This window comes from Ptychodera flava, chromosome 19, assembly GCF_041260155.1.
Source record: "Ptychodera flava strain L36383 chromosome 19, AS_Pfla_20210202, whole genome shotgun sequence".
In the NCBI taxonomy this organism is placed as follows: Eukaryota; Metazoa; Hemichordata; class Enteropneusta; family Ptychoderidae; genus Ptychodera; species Ptychodera flava.
The window spans coordinates 24181975-24201526 of NC_091946.1; the positions used below are offsets into that span (position 1 = coordinate 24181975).

Sequence of the window (19552 nt, forward strand, 5' to 3'; positions counted from 1 at the left end):
ACCAGCTAAACCAATGAAAAGCCGTGTTCTATCCGTATTCAGATCCACTGCGAAGTCACGTAACAAACTCCGATCTGATTGGGTATGCAATTGAGTGTTGTTGCCACCAGTAAACAGAGCAGAGAGGCATAGTACCGTGGTATATGAGGTGTGAAATGTGATATTATTCTTATAGGGAAATGTCGACAGTTGAGAACTGCAGGTGATATTTTGTTTCAGTGTCGTCTCAGGAGCGGATTGAATTTCCCGTGGTAAGTCTCATGTGTCAGTCTTTGAGTCAAACAAAAGTTAGCTACGAAAGTTATGGTGGAGGGCAATTTGTATGGCATATCCCGTTGGCAACGAGAACGACACTAAATTCGAACCATCACCAGCTGCGACCAAGGCAGCCCAGTATATGATCACCTGAAGAGCAGAGTCTTTCACTGTTACAAACAACTTGTACGCCAAATAGTGAGATATAGAAATGGTAAAGAGAAAGTATAGGATCACTGGTAAGTCGAGCTGGTCATGGTTCCGGCTGTTCTACCGCCATAACGCAAGGAGTTTGACTGACAACAGACCGCCAAGCTTGAATACTAGCAGTTCCACATTGGGCCTCGTTCAACTTCCATCAACGATTACCGAATTTCTGGAGTGTTGTGAAAGCAAGGGAATATGACCACAGGCAAGATGCCTCTAAAATCACCGACAGACAAACTGCCCATTCTATCTTTAGTGAAAGTGCACGTGAACGTCATTAACACTAATAACAGCCTCAAAAACAAACAAAACAAAATACTTATATTCATTGTGAATTTGTGTGAACGAAAATGTAGAACCAAATGATTTTGGACCGAACGTCGAAAGAGGTTTCTGTTTGTTTACTGGTAAACCCAATAGGAAAATTCTGTTGCCTTCCACAGTCTTGTCTTGTATTAACCATCTTCTGAAGTGTCTTAGAAAAACCAATACCTGTACCAATTCATTGCTACTAGCCAGAAAGATGAAGGCAAAAATACTCTGTACTGTTTGTTGTACATATCTCTTTTTTTTGCAATTTTCTATAACAATTGAACTTTGAACCATAATCAGCTGACTGTGGCCTTGCCTAAACCAGGCTTATTAAATTGGTTCACATCATTATTATTTGTAATATAATTTCTTTCTATTGCAAAATTGATCAATGACAAAATGAGTATTTCCATTCATCATCAGCCGGCAGAGACTCCGGCAGGAAAGTGAGAAAAATGCCGAGAAAGAAGAAGGGCAAAGGGAAGAAAGGCAAGAAGAAGAAGAAGCTGAAAGGACTGTTGGAAGAGCCGGGCGTTCTTGTCAAGAGGCTGCAGAAACTCTACACCAATATCTGCACAGAGAAACAGACCGCATTGTGTCCCGTCATCAAACGAAATCTTAAGGAGTGCATTGAGAATAATAAACTGTTGGTCAAGGTAGGTTCTGTGTCTGCAGAAAATGATGTACAAACATATCTGGAATTTTAGCCTTGCAAACTGTCTGCATTTTGTGTAATTTGTGATGATTTGTGTACAAATGAAGTGTTAGACTGAATTATTTGAATGTCATTTTCGACAATAACCTTCTGTATTACACAATTAATCATCTTTCTCCCAAGTTGAATTTATTTCCATGGTTTGTCTATGGAGCCAGGTAGAAAGAGGATTAATTTATACTGTCTGTCTTGACAATGCGAACACTTAGGCCACAGGCAACTGTGGCTCCTTGTTTGTTTGTTTGTTTGTCTGTTTATGCATGTTTATTTATTTGTTATTTATGATTATTTCCATATATAATAAAGAACCAATAGAGAGTTGTATATATGCTCATGTTTGTTTGTTTGTTTGTTTGATTACTTGTTTCTTTGTTTGTTTACAAATGCAGTCAATAAATGATACTTTAAAAGTCTGTTATACAATCCCACATATAAAATAAAGCATACCCTGCCTTTACCATGAAGAGTAAGCACTCATGTCTGTCCACCACTCTCTCTAAATTAATTGACTAGTAAACAAAAAATAAACAAACAAACACTGTTCTTTGTCGAAAAACATGAACATAAATACAACTCGCTATTGGTTCTTTAATGTCTTTGCAAATAATCTTGCGTCACAAATACACATAAACAAACAATAAGCCAGAGTTCGCAATGTATAGGCTTTCAAACACAATTTTATGAGTAGAACAAGAAACTCAGGGATACAAAAACTGCATCAAAAAGTACAGAATACAGAGCTTCATATCATGTACAAACATGATCACATCATAGAGTATAGGCTATGAATTCATGAACTGTTAGTGTGGAACAGTGATGTATTACATTGTCTAAACTGCCTCATTACAAGAAATATTACCTTAACGGAACCAATTTGCAAGCTTTCATGGCTAATCCAGTTTAATTTTAACAAAATGTCATATATCCTCATGTCAAATTTTGATATCTGTAACATAAAATGTCTGGTAATTGTGTGTTGATGATTTATAAATAGCACTCACCATTACACTGGCAGATACATGTTGTTTAATATGAATAAGTGTATCGTTTATTTCTCTGACATTTCAAGTAGGCTTTTGAAATCAATTTAGAGTATTTCACATAAGCCATACAAAATCAATTACAGACAATTACCAGTGTTTGTTCTGGGTAAGGCACACACTTAAGAGCTCAACCTGGATAATGTATCTTTCACGGAAGGATTTTTTCTCCCATCATGATCAATTGCCAGGGGCCATCAACAAAGCTATTTGTGCAAAAAAGCTATTTGCGAGCAGTTTCTTTGAAAGCAAGCCGTTTTATTCCCATATTAGCTGGTGGAAAAAAGGGTTGGTACACAACATTTCTCATCAGTGAGTGAGAATATTTACGTTTTCTTGCTCAGCATATGTGAAAAGTTGAAAAGGACTTGGTTACGGTTTGAATTTCAAATGGCAACCATCCGTGTGTTATCTCTTTATAAGGAAAATAAAATTCCTGATTTTCACAAAAGTTGACTTCCTGTACTCCATAAGCTTCAAACGAGCCGCCTCAGGTGGTAGGCCAAAGGAATATTGTAAAAGTTTGAGAGTCTAAATATCTGACCCTGAGGTGCACTCTACCTTAACCCTTTCACCGCTATGGTTTGGCCCAAACCCATTGTTATCAATGGTGAGTGTGGACCTGTTTACTGGGAATCGGGGTGAACAGGTTAAAAGAAACAGAAAAGGCAATTTCCAAGTGATTGGCATGTAGACTGTGTCATGCATATGTATAACTGGATGGCAAATGAGTTGAACTGTTTTCATACCTTGTTAAAGTAAACCTTAGTGATAAAATATTGTTGTACATAATCGAGAATAAAACCGTCAAAGGTCAACAAACAAATTGTTTCATCATGTACCCCCTAAAAGCTTTCTCATTGTAACCTTTACCTTTACACTTTTCCAATACTTCCAATTACGGCTTTCAAACTCTCTTTTTAATAATTATCTCTGTTGGGAAATTAAATTTTATGTACATGAAATCCACACACAAAAATATAATGAAATTATATTTTTGCTATAGACTTAGTTATTTTAGAACAAACTCCAAAGAAGGTTAACTGTTGTAGGCAAGTGACTTCTAGTCAAGACTAGAATCCATTGATGAACAATAACATCCCAAATTATAACTGCATGTACATGTATGTCTGTTGTGTCAGAAAGGATAAAACATTGTTGTCTTTTTAAATGATTATGATATTTCAACTTTCAAATATAGATACTACTTTTGAATTAAAATAATCATATTGTGATCTATAGTTTTTTGTCAAGAATTAATTACAGTATGTGGTTGAACAATTTACAATGTCCTTACATATTTTGTTTTCACACGTGTATTTATGTACATACATGTAGTGCTTTCATAGTCATGTTGTAGGATACAAGCACAATCCTTTCCATGATCATTGCTTTTGCCAGGGTTGGGAAAAATTGGTAAATTATTTCCGGAACCCTAGAAACATTTATGCTGTGCCCTGATCTGATTGCATTGATATACCAATGGGGACCCTGGTAACATTTACCAGGGTATTGCCCCCAACAAAACAGGACCTGTGTCTTGTTTTGACCTCAAGGTCAAAGGGAACTCTGGTAAACATTTACCTGCTTATTGCCTTTCACAAAACTACTAATGACAATCCTGAAAATAAGTCAGTATTGTAACAGTACCTGTGCCTTGTTTTGGCCTCTAGAAAAAAATCCTCTCCTTATCGGCATTATAACATGAAAATAATATTCTGACTCCACTCGTGAATCATTGAAAATGGCAAACTCTGATTATTTCTGAAAACAAGGATACGTTCTTTTCTGTCTTCTTACTCATTACATTAGCTTCATATATCTGCTTATACACGGTACCATTCAAACAAGCTTTCAAAGACATGGAAAAGAATGATATTGGCTGATAAATTAGATTTCCTGAAAAGCTTTGCTGGAGGCAAAATCTGTGCTTCCTATTTGCTTATCAATAATTCAACATATACATGCAATATGTATGGGACTTAAGTTTTCCAATACCAGAGACAGTGGGCAAGATTTAAGGTAGTAATTGCGCCTTGAAGGTGGAAGACTTAAACTTTTGCCCAAACTTTCCTCAATGAATCTTTCAACCATCCTCTTTCAAAATCAAAAATACAAATCAGGGGTAACGGTGCAAATTTTGATACTAGAGAAACAGATAGCCAAGATTTGCTGATATTTGAAATTCAAAATGGCCGCCATCCCTGTGTGAACTCTATGGAGAAAAATAAAATTTTCGATTTTCAAAAAACTAAGACGGTGAAAGGTTTTCTCTCCTCTATAAAATGAGCCCCAAAAAGTGGTAGATCAGAAAAGAACTTTAGAAATTTGAGAGTCTGACAATCTGTCCCCGAGGTACGTTCTACCTTAATCTGTATCATTGGGTTTGATAGTGCCAGATTTGAAAATTTTATGCTTACCGTAGCATTTTTGCGTGTATCATTTGGTGTTTCAGTTCATCCTTGAACCAATTCCTATGTTTGAAGATCCAGAGCTGAGCAACGTCCAACTTGAGCCGCTGATTAAAGCTATCAGAAATGAACGTTACAAGTACGTCAAAGAGATCTACGTCTGGGATATCCCTCTGCAGCATGCACATGTCGCAAATCTGGTAAGATTTTTCTGCCAAATTCGCTTCATCTTCATATTGTCAAAGATAAGACCTAAATGCCAGTAACTAATGCATGATGTAGAAACATTGACTATTTAATTCCGGTTTCCCTACAGGCTCTCATGCTGGAAAGGGGCTTTTATCCGGTCAAAGTTCTGGAATTCATGGACTGTCAAATGGAAGCCTACGCAGCTGAAAGACTTCTTAGGTATGTGTTCAGTATTCCTGAACTATTTATGTTGTCATGAACAGTAAATGATAATTAATGAAGTAATCAATAAATAATTCATTTCTCAGATTTTTTCAAGAAATCTCGAACCACGGTGTAGTGCCATATTCTGTATCCCAATTCATGTCTCACAATGAAAAATGGCTTTTGTTTTGTAACAGATTCTATTTTCTCTTCATCCACAGGAACTGTTCCCAGTTTCCAACCCTGACTATCTTGTCGTTTGACTACAACGAGTAAGTAGCTTTACAGTTCCGCCCAATATGTATTGAGAAATGCATGCAAAAAAGCCGAGACAGTCCCTCATGTTACTTGAAAGTTTCGTGAAAATTTACAGAATCTTGTAAAAGACTGATAGAAGTTAAAGTGTATGTCCCGCATAAATTCAAAGTTTATTTTGCTTAAAATGAGCCATGCTATATGATTTTGCCACCCCTACTTTATCAAATAAATGCATCACCCCAATGAAACGACGCGGTTAAATATTATTAAAATGCAATATGTTGTGCGACTTTGAAGTTAGCTGCCATTCGGGTCGTTTCGGAATTCGCGGGCATTGCCACCGGAAATGACGTAACTAATAGAATGTACGAGTGAGTGTGTTCACCTCGGCCATAGTGAATGCTTACCGCTGTGGCTTCAACATAGTGAGAAGTTACCAAAGTTACGCCTTTGGTGGCTGAAGTAACTGCAGCCATTGTCAGTTTATTGCATTTTAGGGTGATGTATTAGCCGCATTTGACAAAATTACAAGAAAGGGTCGGAAAAGAGGCATTCAGACAAGCGTTTTCTGCGGTGCACATTTTCGAGTGCCGTGACTTAGAATAAACACGGTTCGGAAGCCAGATGTACGGTAAGAGACTTTAATTCCTGGAGTTACTACATCGATTATGTAATCGCAATGCCGTACCAGTACGGCCATTGTCACCAGAAAGCTTCGCGTGTATCATCATCAACTGTGGACAAGTGCGAGAACAGCAGCAAGACTGCGACAGGTTGCCCAAAACATGTCAAGGATGCGGGGGCCGCGGAGAAGTATGGCCGTGTTTACATCCCCAAGACTGATCGCCGATTCAGATGCTTTACGAAAGTGACTGTAAATAAATAAATGAATACAAGTACTAGATCCCATGCATGTGTGACTCTATAATTAGTAACGTTAGGAGATATCTAATTTTATATTCCTAAAAAGTTTACGTAGTGATTGACTGACTCTTTGTGAGACTGAACTATAGGTTGTGTATAATACAGCACGGCGCTGCCAGTAACAGTGACACAACGTGTAGCAAAGAAGTTTATACTGTTGACGAAGCAGTCGCGTTGTCGTCATCTGTTCCCTTCTGCTCGACTAATTCTCCCCTAAAATATTTTAGCTTCTTTGAGAATTTCGCAGTCATGAAACAATGAACACTGTGCTTTATATCGCTGACACTTAATCAAGAAAAAAAACTGTGGAAGCGTAGCTGATCACTCCGTCCATAGACCCTAAAAACGGATGCTCCGTCATAGAAATGGCCGGCTGAGCCGCCCGGCCTCAGGTGCCAGTGTGCCCGATATTTACATCATGTCAATTTTAATGTATCTCTTCCCGAGAATTTGGCTAGACATGTCTTTACGGTCACATATTTTTAAAAGTGCCAATGTTAATGTGAGGTTTTATAACGCCAAACTGAAGATTTTGCGGCGAGAATACTACCTTTGGTGTTTATGCTAACATGACCCTCAGCCTGTTCCACTTCCAGCTGTTGAATGATAAGCTTAGGAAAGATGTGCGTTATGAACGGTGGACAATTTTCAACTTGATCTCTACTACATTTATCTACAAGCGTCATGGTGTAATTCAAATTTTTATATACAGATTTTGAACGAGGCAATTTGTGTTGAGAAGTAATAATAAGGTGGGATGGCAACTCCAGACTTATATCTATATTTTGTTAGCTTGCGGTTGTGTGTACGGTAGTGCACTGGTGTGTTTGACTGGCTGTGGTCACGGTGGGCTTGTCACTGATGACGCGACGGTCAACAAGAGTTCCGCTCTTGTTCTCGTTTAAGTTAAGGTTCCGACTGTTAAAATTTGCAGGCCTGTAAATTCTGAACAGCTTTGTCATATCTTCTGTGACGATGATATTCTCAGTTGCACTGCTTTCACTCATGAAATTATCACTATCTCCATAGTCAATGCACGAAGTCACCATCAGCATCACCCATTCTATTAGTGACGTCACAGCTACTTACGCCAAAACGGGGCGAGCTCGGCAATTTCCGGAAAATGTCGCCATGATGGAAATCGAAAAGTGCAACTTTTCCCGTGTTTTCGTCGAAATAACATAATACAACCGTCTAAAAACCGCTCAAATAAGCTTCAGTTTGTGTGTAAATGTTTGTTTTATTAATACCAATTTCTTTGACAACCAGAACTATAGTATATGCCCAAAGTCAAACGAAAAAGTCTCAAAATGTGGCAGGACTCACCCTTTAAGGTAGTTCATGCCTTGAAAATCAAAGACATAAACTTTTGCTCAAATTTTTCCCCAAGCAAACTAGCAACCATTCTTTTTCAGAATCAAGAATAAAAATAAGTGGTCATTGTCCAAATTTTGGTGCTAGAGAAACAAATTTCCCGATATTTCCCAATATTTGAAATTCAAAATGGCTGCTGTCTCAGTGTTATCTCTACGGTAGAAAATAAAATTTCTGATTTTCTCAAAACTAAGCTTGTGAAAACTTTACTTACTCCAGCTTCAAAATAAACGCCCACAAATGCTAGGAAAAAACGTAATTGTAAAAGTTTCAGAGTCAGAATATCTTGTATCCCCAAGGCCCATTCCACCTTAATGCGATGGTATGAAGCGTAAAATTACCCAGCATGCATTGCCAATCTGGTTCAGACTTGTCTCTGCATAGTTCATCTCAGGAGCTGTTGAATATTGCATGATGGAGTCATATGACAGTAAGCCGTACATTTCATAACACGTGACCCCCGAGGAAGTCATCCGTTTCATACCATGTGATGCAGGTTTCCTTTCTTGACCTTTGATGGAAGGATGGCAGAAGACTTCACTGAGATGTAGATTAGTTGTAAATTCTATATGTACAGTCTTTACATGTAATTTAATAAAATGAGGATTTAATCATAAGGCAAGAAAGTAGAATTTGTTTGTCTTTTAACAAGTCAAGCTTGCTTCCGCTTACCTCATGACTGAGAGATTTACTTCCATTCCATGCATGATTTCAAAACATTTTGAAATATTGCAATCTTCATGTGATTCTCATTGATGAGACTTCTGCCAAATACCAATTGATGATTTTCACCTGAATTTTGAAATATTTTTCAACCTCTTTTTTTGCAGATTTGGTGATGAGGGAGTGGCTGGTTTATGCAAAGGTTTAAAAAACAACAGAACTCTGCTGAGTTTGAGTCTTTGTTACTGTGATTTGGGTGTTGAGAGTGGCAAACTTCTAGGGAACATCGTGGCAACAACTGCCCTCAGGTGGGTGGAGAGAGAGAGAGAGAGAGAGAGAGAGAGAGAGATTCTGAGACTTATAATTGAAATCTGAAAAGTTTCTATCCGTGTCCACAAAAATTCATCAAGGGAATGACCAAAGCCAATCGTCTCAGCTCTTGATCCACATATTTTCAATTTGCTACCAAGACCATTGTAAAAAGGAATGCTATTGGAATGATATTATAAATAATGTATATCAAAAATATATGCAGGGCAAAAATTTGCTGCAGGGCCACTCATATCATTCGATTGTAGGCACCAAGTATTTCAGCTCTTGTTCTGACATGTCATGACCACACGCAAGAGTGTAGTTATTTAGTTTATTCTTACACATTGAAGGAAATAAAAAGCAATTTACAAATTTTTTTCAAGGAACTGCAAATAAGTTGACACACAGACATGCATAATGTTGGATAAAGTTAGGCCATTCAGATTTCATCTTCAAACTCATCAAAATTTTGTATATTTTTCGGAACAGGGAACTATACCTGAATGGAAACAATCTAGAGGCGGAAGGCGCCATTGAGTTGATCAAACTTGTCTCGGACAATGCCAAAGTCGAACATTATGAAAGAGAAGAGGCGGCGAGAAGAAAAGCGGAAGAAGAGGAAGAAGCGGCAGGTGTGAATTCTTCAGATGTACTTACAGAGACTGTAGCTGCGACTTTTTATGAGTTTTTGCAGTATTTCCAATTATAATGTCAACTCCAGTTACTTGACCTTCTCCCTAAAGTATGTTTGAACACCGACTATTTAGCTTGTCAACCTGGCATCTAAACATGTAAAATGCACTGTTATTGTTTACATTCGAATTCTAGTCCAGACCAGAATCACTTGTCAACAATGACAATTCAGTTTGTACATGTACAGGCTGAGTTGACAAGCTGAATACTGTGTATCCCAACATGCTTTGGGGAGTAGAACAAAGACCTTAGTTGAAATCAAAAGACAAAATCAGTAAAAAATATCATTAAAGTTACAGCTACTGGCCCTCATCTTGGACTTTGACAATCAAACGTTGTCGTGAACTTTAATATTAATCCAGATTTGAACTATTTCCAGAAATGGGAAAAGAAAGCCTTTTTTAGTGCAAAAAATGTTATGTCGTCTCAACTTACCGTGACATCAATTATTCACCCAAAGGCCATGCAGGTGTCCAATTCTTATTGTCTTCTCTGCTGCTTTGCCTGCGATTCGACCCCGATAAAACTGTTTAATCCTTTCCAATTTCCACTCTATTTCCTCAGGGGGGGTTTAGGACTCTGACATTTCCGATGCAAAGACTACTAGTTTCTGTGAAGTTTTGTGTTTTTATGAAGCTGTCAGGCTCACAGTGCAGTCTATTGGACCTGTTCAACCAAATTTATGATAAAAATATTAGACAAATAGAAATGTATAATTCGTTTTGTACTTTTGTAAATACCTTTGTGTCAAGGTGAATTTTCTGACCTCTCCCAAAATGTCAAAATGTCAACTTCAAATAACCACCAAGATCATCTGTTAAACTATTGGTGAGCTTTGCAAAGATGACTCACCTAATCGATTGGAACTTGTGGAAAATAGTTTGATTTGAAATTGAATAAATGAAGCACAGTTTTGTCAATTTTCAGCAAACATTTTTTAATATTTACAGAATCTGTATCTCCCATATTTTTTTAATTATTGTGTATGATACTTGAGTTCCTTAACAATTTACCTTTATTTTCAAACCAAAGAACACTGTCATGATTTTTCTCTGAACACTTACATTTTTTTGAACCAAAAATATTTTCTTGGTCTTATTGATGCTCACTAAACTTCATCACAGTCTGAAAAATCATGTGTGATCAATGTTATAAATGTGCTTGAAATCTCATTTACCGATTTGCAGAGAAAAATAAGACCATGACACTGTTGAATTCTGGGACACCAGGAATAAGTAACGGCGACAAGGACAAAGAAGAGGATTCTAAGAGTGAAAAGTCAGGTTCAGCGAAGAGCAGGAAAGGTGCAATCACGGGGAAGAAGAAAAAGAAAAAAGGTTAGAGAGAGAATTGTTTTTCCAGTCACAGATTAGCTTATGGTGCGACTATTTTATGATGATAATCCATTATTACTTATATTGTCTGTAGATATAGATTTGTTGTTTCTTGCGTCTGTATCTGTTGCTTCTACACAACAGTATTGTGGACACCTGTAGATACTACATATGTTCGTATTGTCATATCTACTGTAGATAACTGTATTTTAGTCCGAATTGATTTAGTCAACAAGGCTCGCCTTATACTTGGTATTTCAGTGTACTTGACAGAGAAAAGAAAGCAAATTTTCATTGTTGCAAAAATAGAATTAATGAAGATATGTCTGAAAAGTTACTGCTGTTGCCGCATATAAGAATGAAGACTTTGAAATAATTTTTTCTAAAAGAACAAAATTAATGCCCTATTCATATGTATATTTATTCACTGCTTGTTTTTGGCAAATATGCTGTGGTTGGGAGGGTTAGAGCGTCTCGAAAGCTGTTTTACAGTTGGATGGCTGAATCTTACCGTTATAATTGAATAATACAAAAAAACCTCCCTAAGTTGCTGTGAATAGTGACAATCGACCAATCATATATGACCGTCCGAGCATATTGCACATCAGCAGCTGACGACTGGTAGATTGTAATTATTTACAGGGCTCCTGGGTAGCCGATTAGCAGTGATATTCAGCGAACCAATAAGTTGAAAGCTTCCGAGACGCTGCACATTGCTTGATTGTTTATAGTATGTCTGTTGGGTGTTAGCGATCAATCACTCTTTGCATTTCAGCCTCAGCGCTGTACCTCACTTTCAAAGTATTTTTATCACCGAAGTGTGCTTCAAGGCTCAACAATTTCATAATTACTGATTGGGAACATTAACAGATGTCTTTTGAATAATTTTTGTGTGATATTTTTTTTCTTTTAAAGGTAAGAAGAAGAAGAAAAAGAAGGAGCCACCGCCTCCACCAGCAGTGGGACCCTGGTTGCATAAACTGCACATCGCAGATAATGGTATAGATGCGTACAGCAAAGGGGGAAGTTTTGCTCCAGTCATTTGCATGAATTTATTTAAAGAGTAAGTGTGTATAACATTTTATTCTGTTCTGGTGTGAAAAGTAACAAAATGTCATGTCTCTTGTCCAATCAGAAGCAGGTGTATGATCAGGGTATCATACCACCACCAAAGATATGTCCTTGTGTTTATATTTGAAATTGAAAGCCGAGGTCTCTCCATATTTCAGGCACTTCACGTCTTCAAAGCGAAAGACTTAAACTTTTGCTCAAACTTCTCTCAAGCAAACTCTCAACAATGCTCTTTCAAAATCAAGAATAAAATCGGGGATAACTGTGAAAATTTCAGTTCTAGAGAAATAAATTAACCAACATTTAGCGATATTTGAAATTCAAAATGGCAGCTATCTCTGTGTTATTTCTATTTGGGAAAATGAAAATTCCTGATTTTCACAAAACTAGGCCAGTTAAAACTTTATTTACTCCACAAGCTTCAAAATGAGTGGTAGACCAAAAGAATATTGTAAAAGTTGAGTTTGAATATCTGTCCCAGAGGTGTAGTCTACCTTAAACCAATGATCACAGTGTATTCTCAGCCTACTAATGCAATATGCCATGCCTTAAAGGCCAGTAGCTGTATAATTTTATGATTTTTTGTTCACTATTGTTGTTTTGTGTGTCATTTATAAGTTCTTGTTTACGCCCCAAAGAATTTTTAAACACCTAGTATCTCAACACAGGGCATGTTACGTGTAACTTTACTGTTTACCGTTGAATTCTAGTCCAGACCTGAATTCACTTGTCAACAATAACAGTACAGCTCCACATGTATATGTTAAGCCATAGACAGTAGAGAAGTGAAGACGTATGCGTCTTCCCCCCCCCCCCCCCCCCCTGTCTATGTACAAACCAATAACTTGATCCAGCGACAACCCAAAAATGAAACTTGGTGCAGACAAACACAAGGGACCTAGAAAAAGTGACCTCTATGTGGAGGTGGGTGGCCTTTCAGTAGATGGTGGGTGTGGTCCACCTTCAGGGTAATTGGTGTGCTTAGTTGTAAATTTAGGAACATATAAGAGACATGATAAAATTCAAGATCATAAATCTCTTGAAATGACGACACATGCACTTTTGAAATTTCTGAAATGCAAATATATAAAATCAGTTAGAAGAGACACATTCCTTGCTTTTGGTCTGTGCATTTATTTTTTGGCAGCTTCAGTCGAAATTCAAAGCCAGATATGCTGACCGTTAATATACATGAATTTTGTATCAAAATTGAAGCAAATTACATGTGAAGCAATATCACATAAGACTAGTGGCTGTTCTTCTTGGGGTCTTTCACACGTAAAATACTAGGAAACTGATGCAGGATGATCACTATAAAGAGGTGACCGCTCTGTAATGGTGACCACTAAGACAGGTTTGGCTGTACTTGATACAGCTCACCTTGAACTTGGTCCAGAACCTCAGCAGGTGCAGTGTACCTAGGCACCTTAAATCTGAATTCGGCTCCAAAACCAGGTCATGTGACCAACATATTACATGTATACAACCAAGTACTAGCCCAGAACCCCAAACTCATTACTGCAGTAATTTGATACCCAGAACATGGTCCAGAATCCCATGTGTGCCCATACCCAGGTACTGGTACTTCACGTGTTCACATCACGCCAACTTTCTGGAAAGTGTGACTCTGAAACACGTGGCAAGCAAGGCAGAGTAACACGAGATGTGCTGTAACGGAAACCTGAAATTGTCGCTGCATTGAAACCCAGACTTGGGGTACGAAAAAATACCCATAAGAACTACAGGCATGTACCATTACCTCGCTGAAAAACTGCGGGAAATGGTATCAACAGTAAGTAAAAAACAATTGAAATTTTCAGGTGCAAAGAAGAAATTTTACTAAGTTGCAAATCGAATATTATAAGAAGTAACCTCATTTGATGGGATGACATGAACCGTTGACATTGGATGACAAAATGGATTTTCAAGAATACAATACGTAGTTTATTTGTTAATATCTAATGCGGTGTTCGTTCAAGTACAATGGTAACACAAAGCTTGAGAGTGTTATATCTTCAATGCTCTGAGAGTTTCAAATAGATGCCATAGGTATACAACTCAATTTTTGGAAAGCACATTTTGTTTCTTCATGAGCCCATGGCAGTCTAAAAGGAAACCGCGATAATGTCAGCAGCTGTAATCTGGAAACCGCTGGTAGATTCAGACAAATGGTCTCTTCTCTGTCGCGCCGCCTGGGAATGGTTGCCATAGGAACAAGGTTTTTGAAGACGTGATCATTAAAAAGAAAGCTTTTGAACAACGGAATTTCTCCTTGAATGGTTCCGTTATAATTAAGAAATCGGCAATATCCACATGTTGTACTACTTTGCTGGGAGCAGTCGTATATATGTCAGATGTTGTTCGGCCGGCACGTGTATTCCACATCCGAATTATAACAGTAATTGGCACCCTGCGATTAAAACACTTGAACTGTTGTCTGAAACATTACATGAAATTTACCGGTATTTGAAATTCAAAATGGCTGCCTTCCCTGTGTAAAAACTGAGGAAAAAATTTCCATTTCACAAAAATAAGGTGGAAGATGGCAAAAACTCTTTTTACTCCAAGAACTTTAACACGCGCCCACACAAGCTGTAGATCAGAAAAATATTGTTAAAAAAGCTGAGAGTCCAAATATCTGTCTCTGAGGTGAATTCTACCTTAAAAAGAACTCCATGGCTATAGATAAAATAAGATGGCACACACGTGCAACAATCCATGAAAACAAGCCTCATTGACCTGAAATGTCCCCTGAGCCACGTTCTTACGGCTCACCCATATCACATTGCACTGTACTGAACATCCTAGGATTTGAGTCAAATCAGAAGAGACAGTCTCATTCTCTGTCTCGTGTCTCTTCCCATACTTTTATTTGAGGGTGCAGATGAGAACTATATATTTGTAAAGATGAAAATTTTGTGTGCCTTTTGATGAGATTTGTTTCCACTGAAAACAAAAGTAGCTTTTCCCAGCTGTTCTGACCAAGAAAATGTAGAAATATTAAACCAACAAGATGCAAAAGTGTACTTTTTTTGTCAGTGGATAAAAAAAGACAGAAATATTGAACGTCAAGACGCAAATGGTGTACTGTATTATGGCAGTAGGTTAAGTACACCAGTGTGTCTCTCTGCCCAAATTTAGCATGCACTTTGCTGTATACCAGAGTTACCCCTTTCTGTTATCTGCTTTGCTTCCACTATCATGGCCGAATATTCATGCAACATATCCCTATTGTTTACAACGTGCAGTCCCAGGGCTCTGAATTTTCACCCAATGATGCGAACTCGATTGTGAAATCAGTTTTGTCCATTTAATGGTACAACAGCTACAGAACAAACATCTTTAAAACACCAGGAACACATTTTTAATAATTATCCTCTTCCGCATACAGGTATCTGCTCAATTTGGAAACAGTTCAATTCAGCTAGTGACTGGTTTTATATGTTTACACGAGATGTTGCACATTTTACCCAATCTCCTGTGAGAGATAATCATCCTTTTAGCATATATTACTGCTTTATTTGGTGTTCGCGGAAAGAATTTTAACTTCTGTCAGACAGTAAAACACTTTTAAATTTCCATCTGAGAATAATTTGGTATTTTTTCTAACTGACAACGTAGACACCAAAGTACACAGTAGCACTAAAATCATGCCGAGTTCTCTTTGTCACCATTGGGCACCACATTGCCTGATACACCCACATAGTGCACAGCAAGTGAATCAAGAACTCCCGAACCAGTCAGAGATTATCATCTCTCGCCTAATCCTCAAGTGTCTGGGACTTGCAGACAGTACTGACAGATTCATGTCTCCTTGTACATGTAATACTGCCGTCAGTTCATTGAAGAGTTGCCTATAGCGTGAGGGACAATGGAGTCCAAGGCCATTGTTTATAATGATCGGTGATGGAGATGGTAATTCATTAAATTTTGGTCAGCAATTTCTATTTCTGTTATGTATTGTAGATGCAGTATATTTGCAAACATCACGATTTAGGAGCAATCACTGCTGCCTGCAATGAAATCTGCTCCACCAATTGAACCTTGCGGTGAAATTACTCTTAGAACGCTGCATTTGCGTCACTTTTATGGTCAGAAAACTGTGGCTAGGCCCCAAACAACATAGGCTTTTCTTGCTCATCCTCTAGATGGCTGTGCCAGCCATTTTTTTCACAATCAAATGGAAAAAATTATAGCCAAAACATGAAAGTGACCTTCATGTCCTGAAGATAAAGTCTGTAGGATAAGGTGGATAATGCACTGTATGCTTCTTAGCAATGACCTTGTAGTTGTCTCTTTGCCGCAAATCAGAATTACTGGCTGCATATGTGAACGTTCCTGTTTGTTGTTTATATCAGTAGATAGATTTTGTAATGTACACAGAGCTGAAAGATTCAGTTTATATTCTTTTCGAATTCCTTATCCTCCTGTTTCTCATAGATTGGTTACGTACTCAGATTGCTTGAAAGAACTTGACCTAGATGACAATTTGATCGGCGATCTCGGAGGCCGTGAAATCATGGAGGGTTTGCAGCAGAGGAAAGAGAGCGGTTTGAATTCCATGAAGGTGTCTGTCACACACCGGATGATGATGCCGGACACATTCAGTACTATCCTGAAATTAGGCGCCGGTTTGAAGAAGAAGAAAAAGAAGAAGGGGAAAGGCAAAAAGGTGGGTTGTCTTTTCAAGAAATACAGCCATGTCAGTAAAATATGGAATATGAAGTTTTCAGTTTTCCCCATACCTACTTGAATTTTCAGGGTTTTGATCTTGATTTTTCTAAAGAGCGCCCTCTACTGGCCAAATGAGAATATTCTCAATCTCACTCAAAACTTTTTGGTTCTCGGAAGTTCATATTTATTAATCCATGTATGATAAAGAGAATATTATTCAGAAGTTGTGGAAAGTGAAGAAGCTTATTTTCTTTCAAGCAATATAAGTTTTTGCCATTACCATGCTTCAATCTAGAAAATGACAAAGGAAAAGGATCTTTTGCCAAGTTCAAAGTGCTAAAAGTAAATATTGCTACTTTTTGTGGATTAAGAGCTCTTCGTTTTTACAGTTTGGTGAACATAAACTGTTTATTTCAGTGCAGGGAAGTATGCAAGAATGCAAAAGTTCATATCAAAATTACTTCTCCATATTTGTGTACTGTCTGATCTCATTCATAGTAGCAAAGTAGAGGTCAGAGGTCCCAAGTTTGTTTGTTGAACTTGCATTCCGTTTCTCCACTGTCATCCTCCTTCTAAAATATATAGTGTGAACATTAGCATATATAAATAGCTACAATGGTAGTCAGTACACATTTATTCAAGGTAAAGTATTTATTTACCAAGCTTGAAAAAAACCATCATCCGAGCCAAACTAACATTTGAAAGAACATCTTGTAAAATTATAAAATAAAAATATAAAATCTCATCTCTGCTGACTGGAGCATTTGATATATCATTTCAACACTTGGAATTTTGTGATTTAAAATTTGATTTCCTTTTTTCTGTTACAGAAAAAGAAGTGATATGTAAATGTTGTCAACAGTGTACTTTTCTGTCGGAAGAATTAAGTAACGAGGCGGTGAAAATAAAAAAAACCTTGAAGACTGAATAAACAGGAACAAAATAGAGATGGTCAATTTCGATGAACTATCACCCTGATTTGAATATAATCTACATGCATATACATAAACAGTGCAAGAAGACTTGAGTAAACATGGACATGGAGCTGGTCATGCCAGATGACCTTTCACCCTAATTTGAATAAAATATACACGCATATATTTAAACAATGCCAAAAAACTGATTGCACCATTTACAAACAATTTATTTATTTGATGCAATTTCAGTATGTAGATAAGAGTAGTTTCAATTATTCTCCAAATGTTATTTTCAACACAACCTGAATAACTTCAAGACTTTAAGTAAAGGGATATAGTTTCCTCTCTCCCCCCTCCATTAAGACTTTTTATGCAAGTTTGCCACCACAGTCTATGCTCTAAATAGTGTTGTGGACATGGGGAAGTTTCTGTTGTTTTATCGCCTGTTCTACCCTATTTTCCTGTAAACGGATCCATAATTACCACTCATAACAATGGAATGGACCAAACTATTAAAAGGTGAAAGGGTAAGGCCATCCATAAATAAGCAGAAATTTGGAGAAACAAACAATATATCCACCCTTTGACATCATACAGGGCTCTAGGGTGAAGTTAGATGCAATTGACAAGCCTTATGTAAATATTTATGATGTAAAAGTTTATCAGAATACCAAATTTGGAGTTATGAATAGCAACAGGTCTATTTTTTTAAAAACAGCCGCTCTTAATATGAAGTTATATTTTTTGATTAGATGTAAGAGTACCATCATAATTTGTCAATTTCAACGAGTTCATTTCATTTATTATTCAAGAATTTACAGCAGTCTGTAAATAATGTATAGTGAGCTGTTCTATAGTGTTGTTTTGTAGAACTATGAGCTGTGCAGAAGGACAGGGAAAAAATTATAGTACTTAGTTGAAATGTAATAAATTGTACTTAGTTGAAATGTAATAAATTGTCAAGGCTGTTATCAACATAGCTATCAAATGGCCCTTACATGACTGTCACATGATATATGAGGGCTAACTTTCATGTAAATTGTCAAGTTTGTTATTGACATAGCTATCACATGACAGTTTCTTGACTGTCACATGATATACGAGGGCTCCCTTTATGTAAATTGTTAAGTTTGTTATTGACATAGCTATCACATGACAGTTACTTGACTGTCACATGATATACGAGGGCTCCCTTCATGTAAATTGTCAAGTTTGTTATTGACATAGCTATCACATGACAGTTTCTTGACTGTCACATGATATACGAGGGCTCCCTTTATGTAAATTGTCAAGTTTGTTATTGACATAAGATCTCGCATGACAGTTGCATGACTGTCTCATGATCTACGAGGGTTCACTTTCATGTAAATTTTCAGGGGTTTGTGGTTAAGCCACCCCAAAACATATATCTTAAAAAATTACAGAAATTTTGTATCATATTTCTCTCCAGCCATTTACATTAAAAAAAAATAAACCAATCCTCTACAGTGAAACTCAACAATGTTCAGTGATGATTGCTTGCCGCTAGCCAAATTTTGACCATCACTGCGTCAAATTATATATGTATCATGCTGTCAGGCTCACAGATTGTATTTATTTGCACATCAAACACTTCATGACGGAACAATAACTCCTTGAATTTTAATGAACTAGTATAGACTAGAAAAAATACATTTTTCCATTTTGTATGTTCTTCATTGGTGAAAATTTATTCTGGGCATGGTGTTGACAATCACCCAAGCATATCTCAAAGGTCTACAATGGTTTTGTCTTTTTTTTTTTTGTGAAGCATGTATAGTTTTGAAAGAGCCTGTCACTGCTGTCTCGTTAGTTATGCATGCACTTGTATGACAATAAGGGTGAAATGTATCTGAACCACATTTCTCACATGGCAGTGTAGTTGCAACTTGTCACAAAAATGTCACCCCTGTCCCCTTCCCGATCAGCCTCCGTGACAGTCCTCTGACTGAAACGCAAAGAACAGATCATCTAAAGAAAC

General features: G+C 37.3%; 1 protein-coding gene across 2 annotated transcripts; it reads left to right on the forward strand.

Annotated features, from left to right (window-relative positions):
* The first annotated feature begins 69 nt into the window (after positions 1–69).
* LOC139118993 (uncharacterized) lies at positions 70–17527 on the forward strand. Of its 2 annotated transcripts, none has more exons than XM_070682601.1 (11): positions 70–251; positions 1198–1430; positions 4985–5140; positions 5257–5348; positions 5555–5605; positions 8720–8860; positions 9354–9496; positions 10745–10894; positions 11807–11954; positions 16403–16634; positions 17467–17527. In XM_070682601.1, the coding sequence occupies exons 2-11, from the start codon at positions 1230–1232 to the stop codon at positions 17476–17478; spliced, it is 1326 nt and encodes a 441-aa protein (XP_070538702.1). In that variant the 5' UTR covers positions 70–251; positions 1198–1229; the 3' UTR covers positions 17479–17527. The 2 variants fall into 2 exon arrangements, with proteins under 2 accessions (XP_070538702.1, XP_070538701.1); XM_070682600.1 differs by lacking the exon at positions 70–251 and adding an exon at positions 291–494.
* Positions 17528–19552: the final 2025 nt, after the last annotated feature.

Coding starts and splice junctions, on each gene's coding strand:
- LOC139118993 (XM_070682600.1), top strand. CDS start 467: ATGGTAAAGAGAAAGTATAGGATCACTG. Junction 5,141..5,256: donor ATGCACATGTCGCAAATCTG/GTAAGATTTTTC, acceptor GTTTCCCTACAG/GCTCTCATGCTGGAAAGGGG. Junction 5,606..8,719: donor TTGTCGTTTGACTACAACGA/GTAAGTAGCTTT, acceptor CTTTTTTTGCAG/ATTTGGTGATGAGGGAGTGG.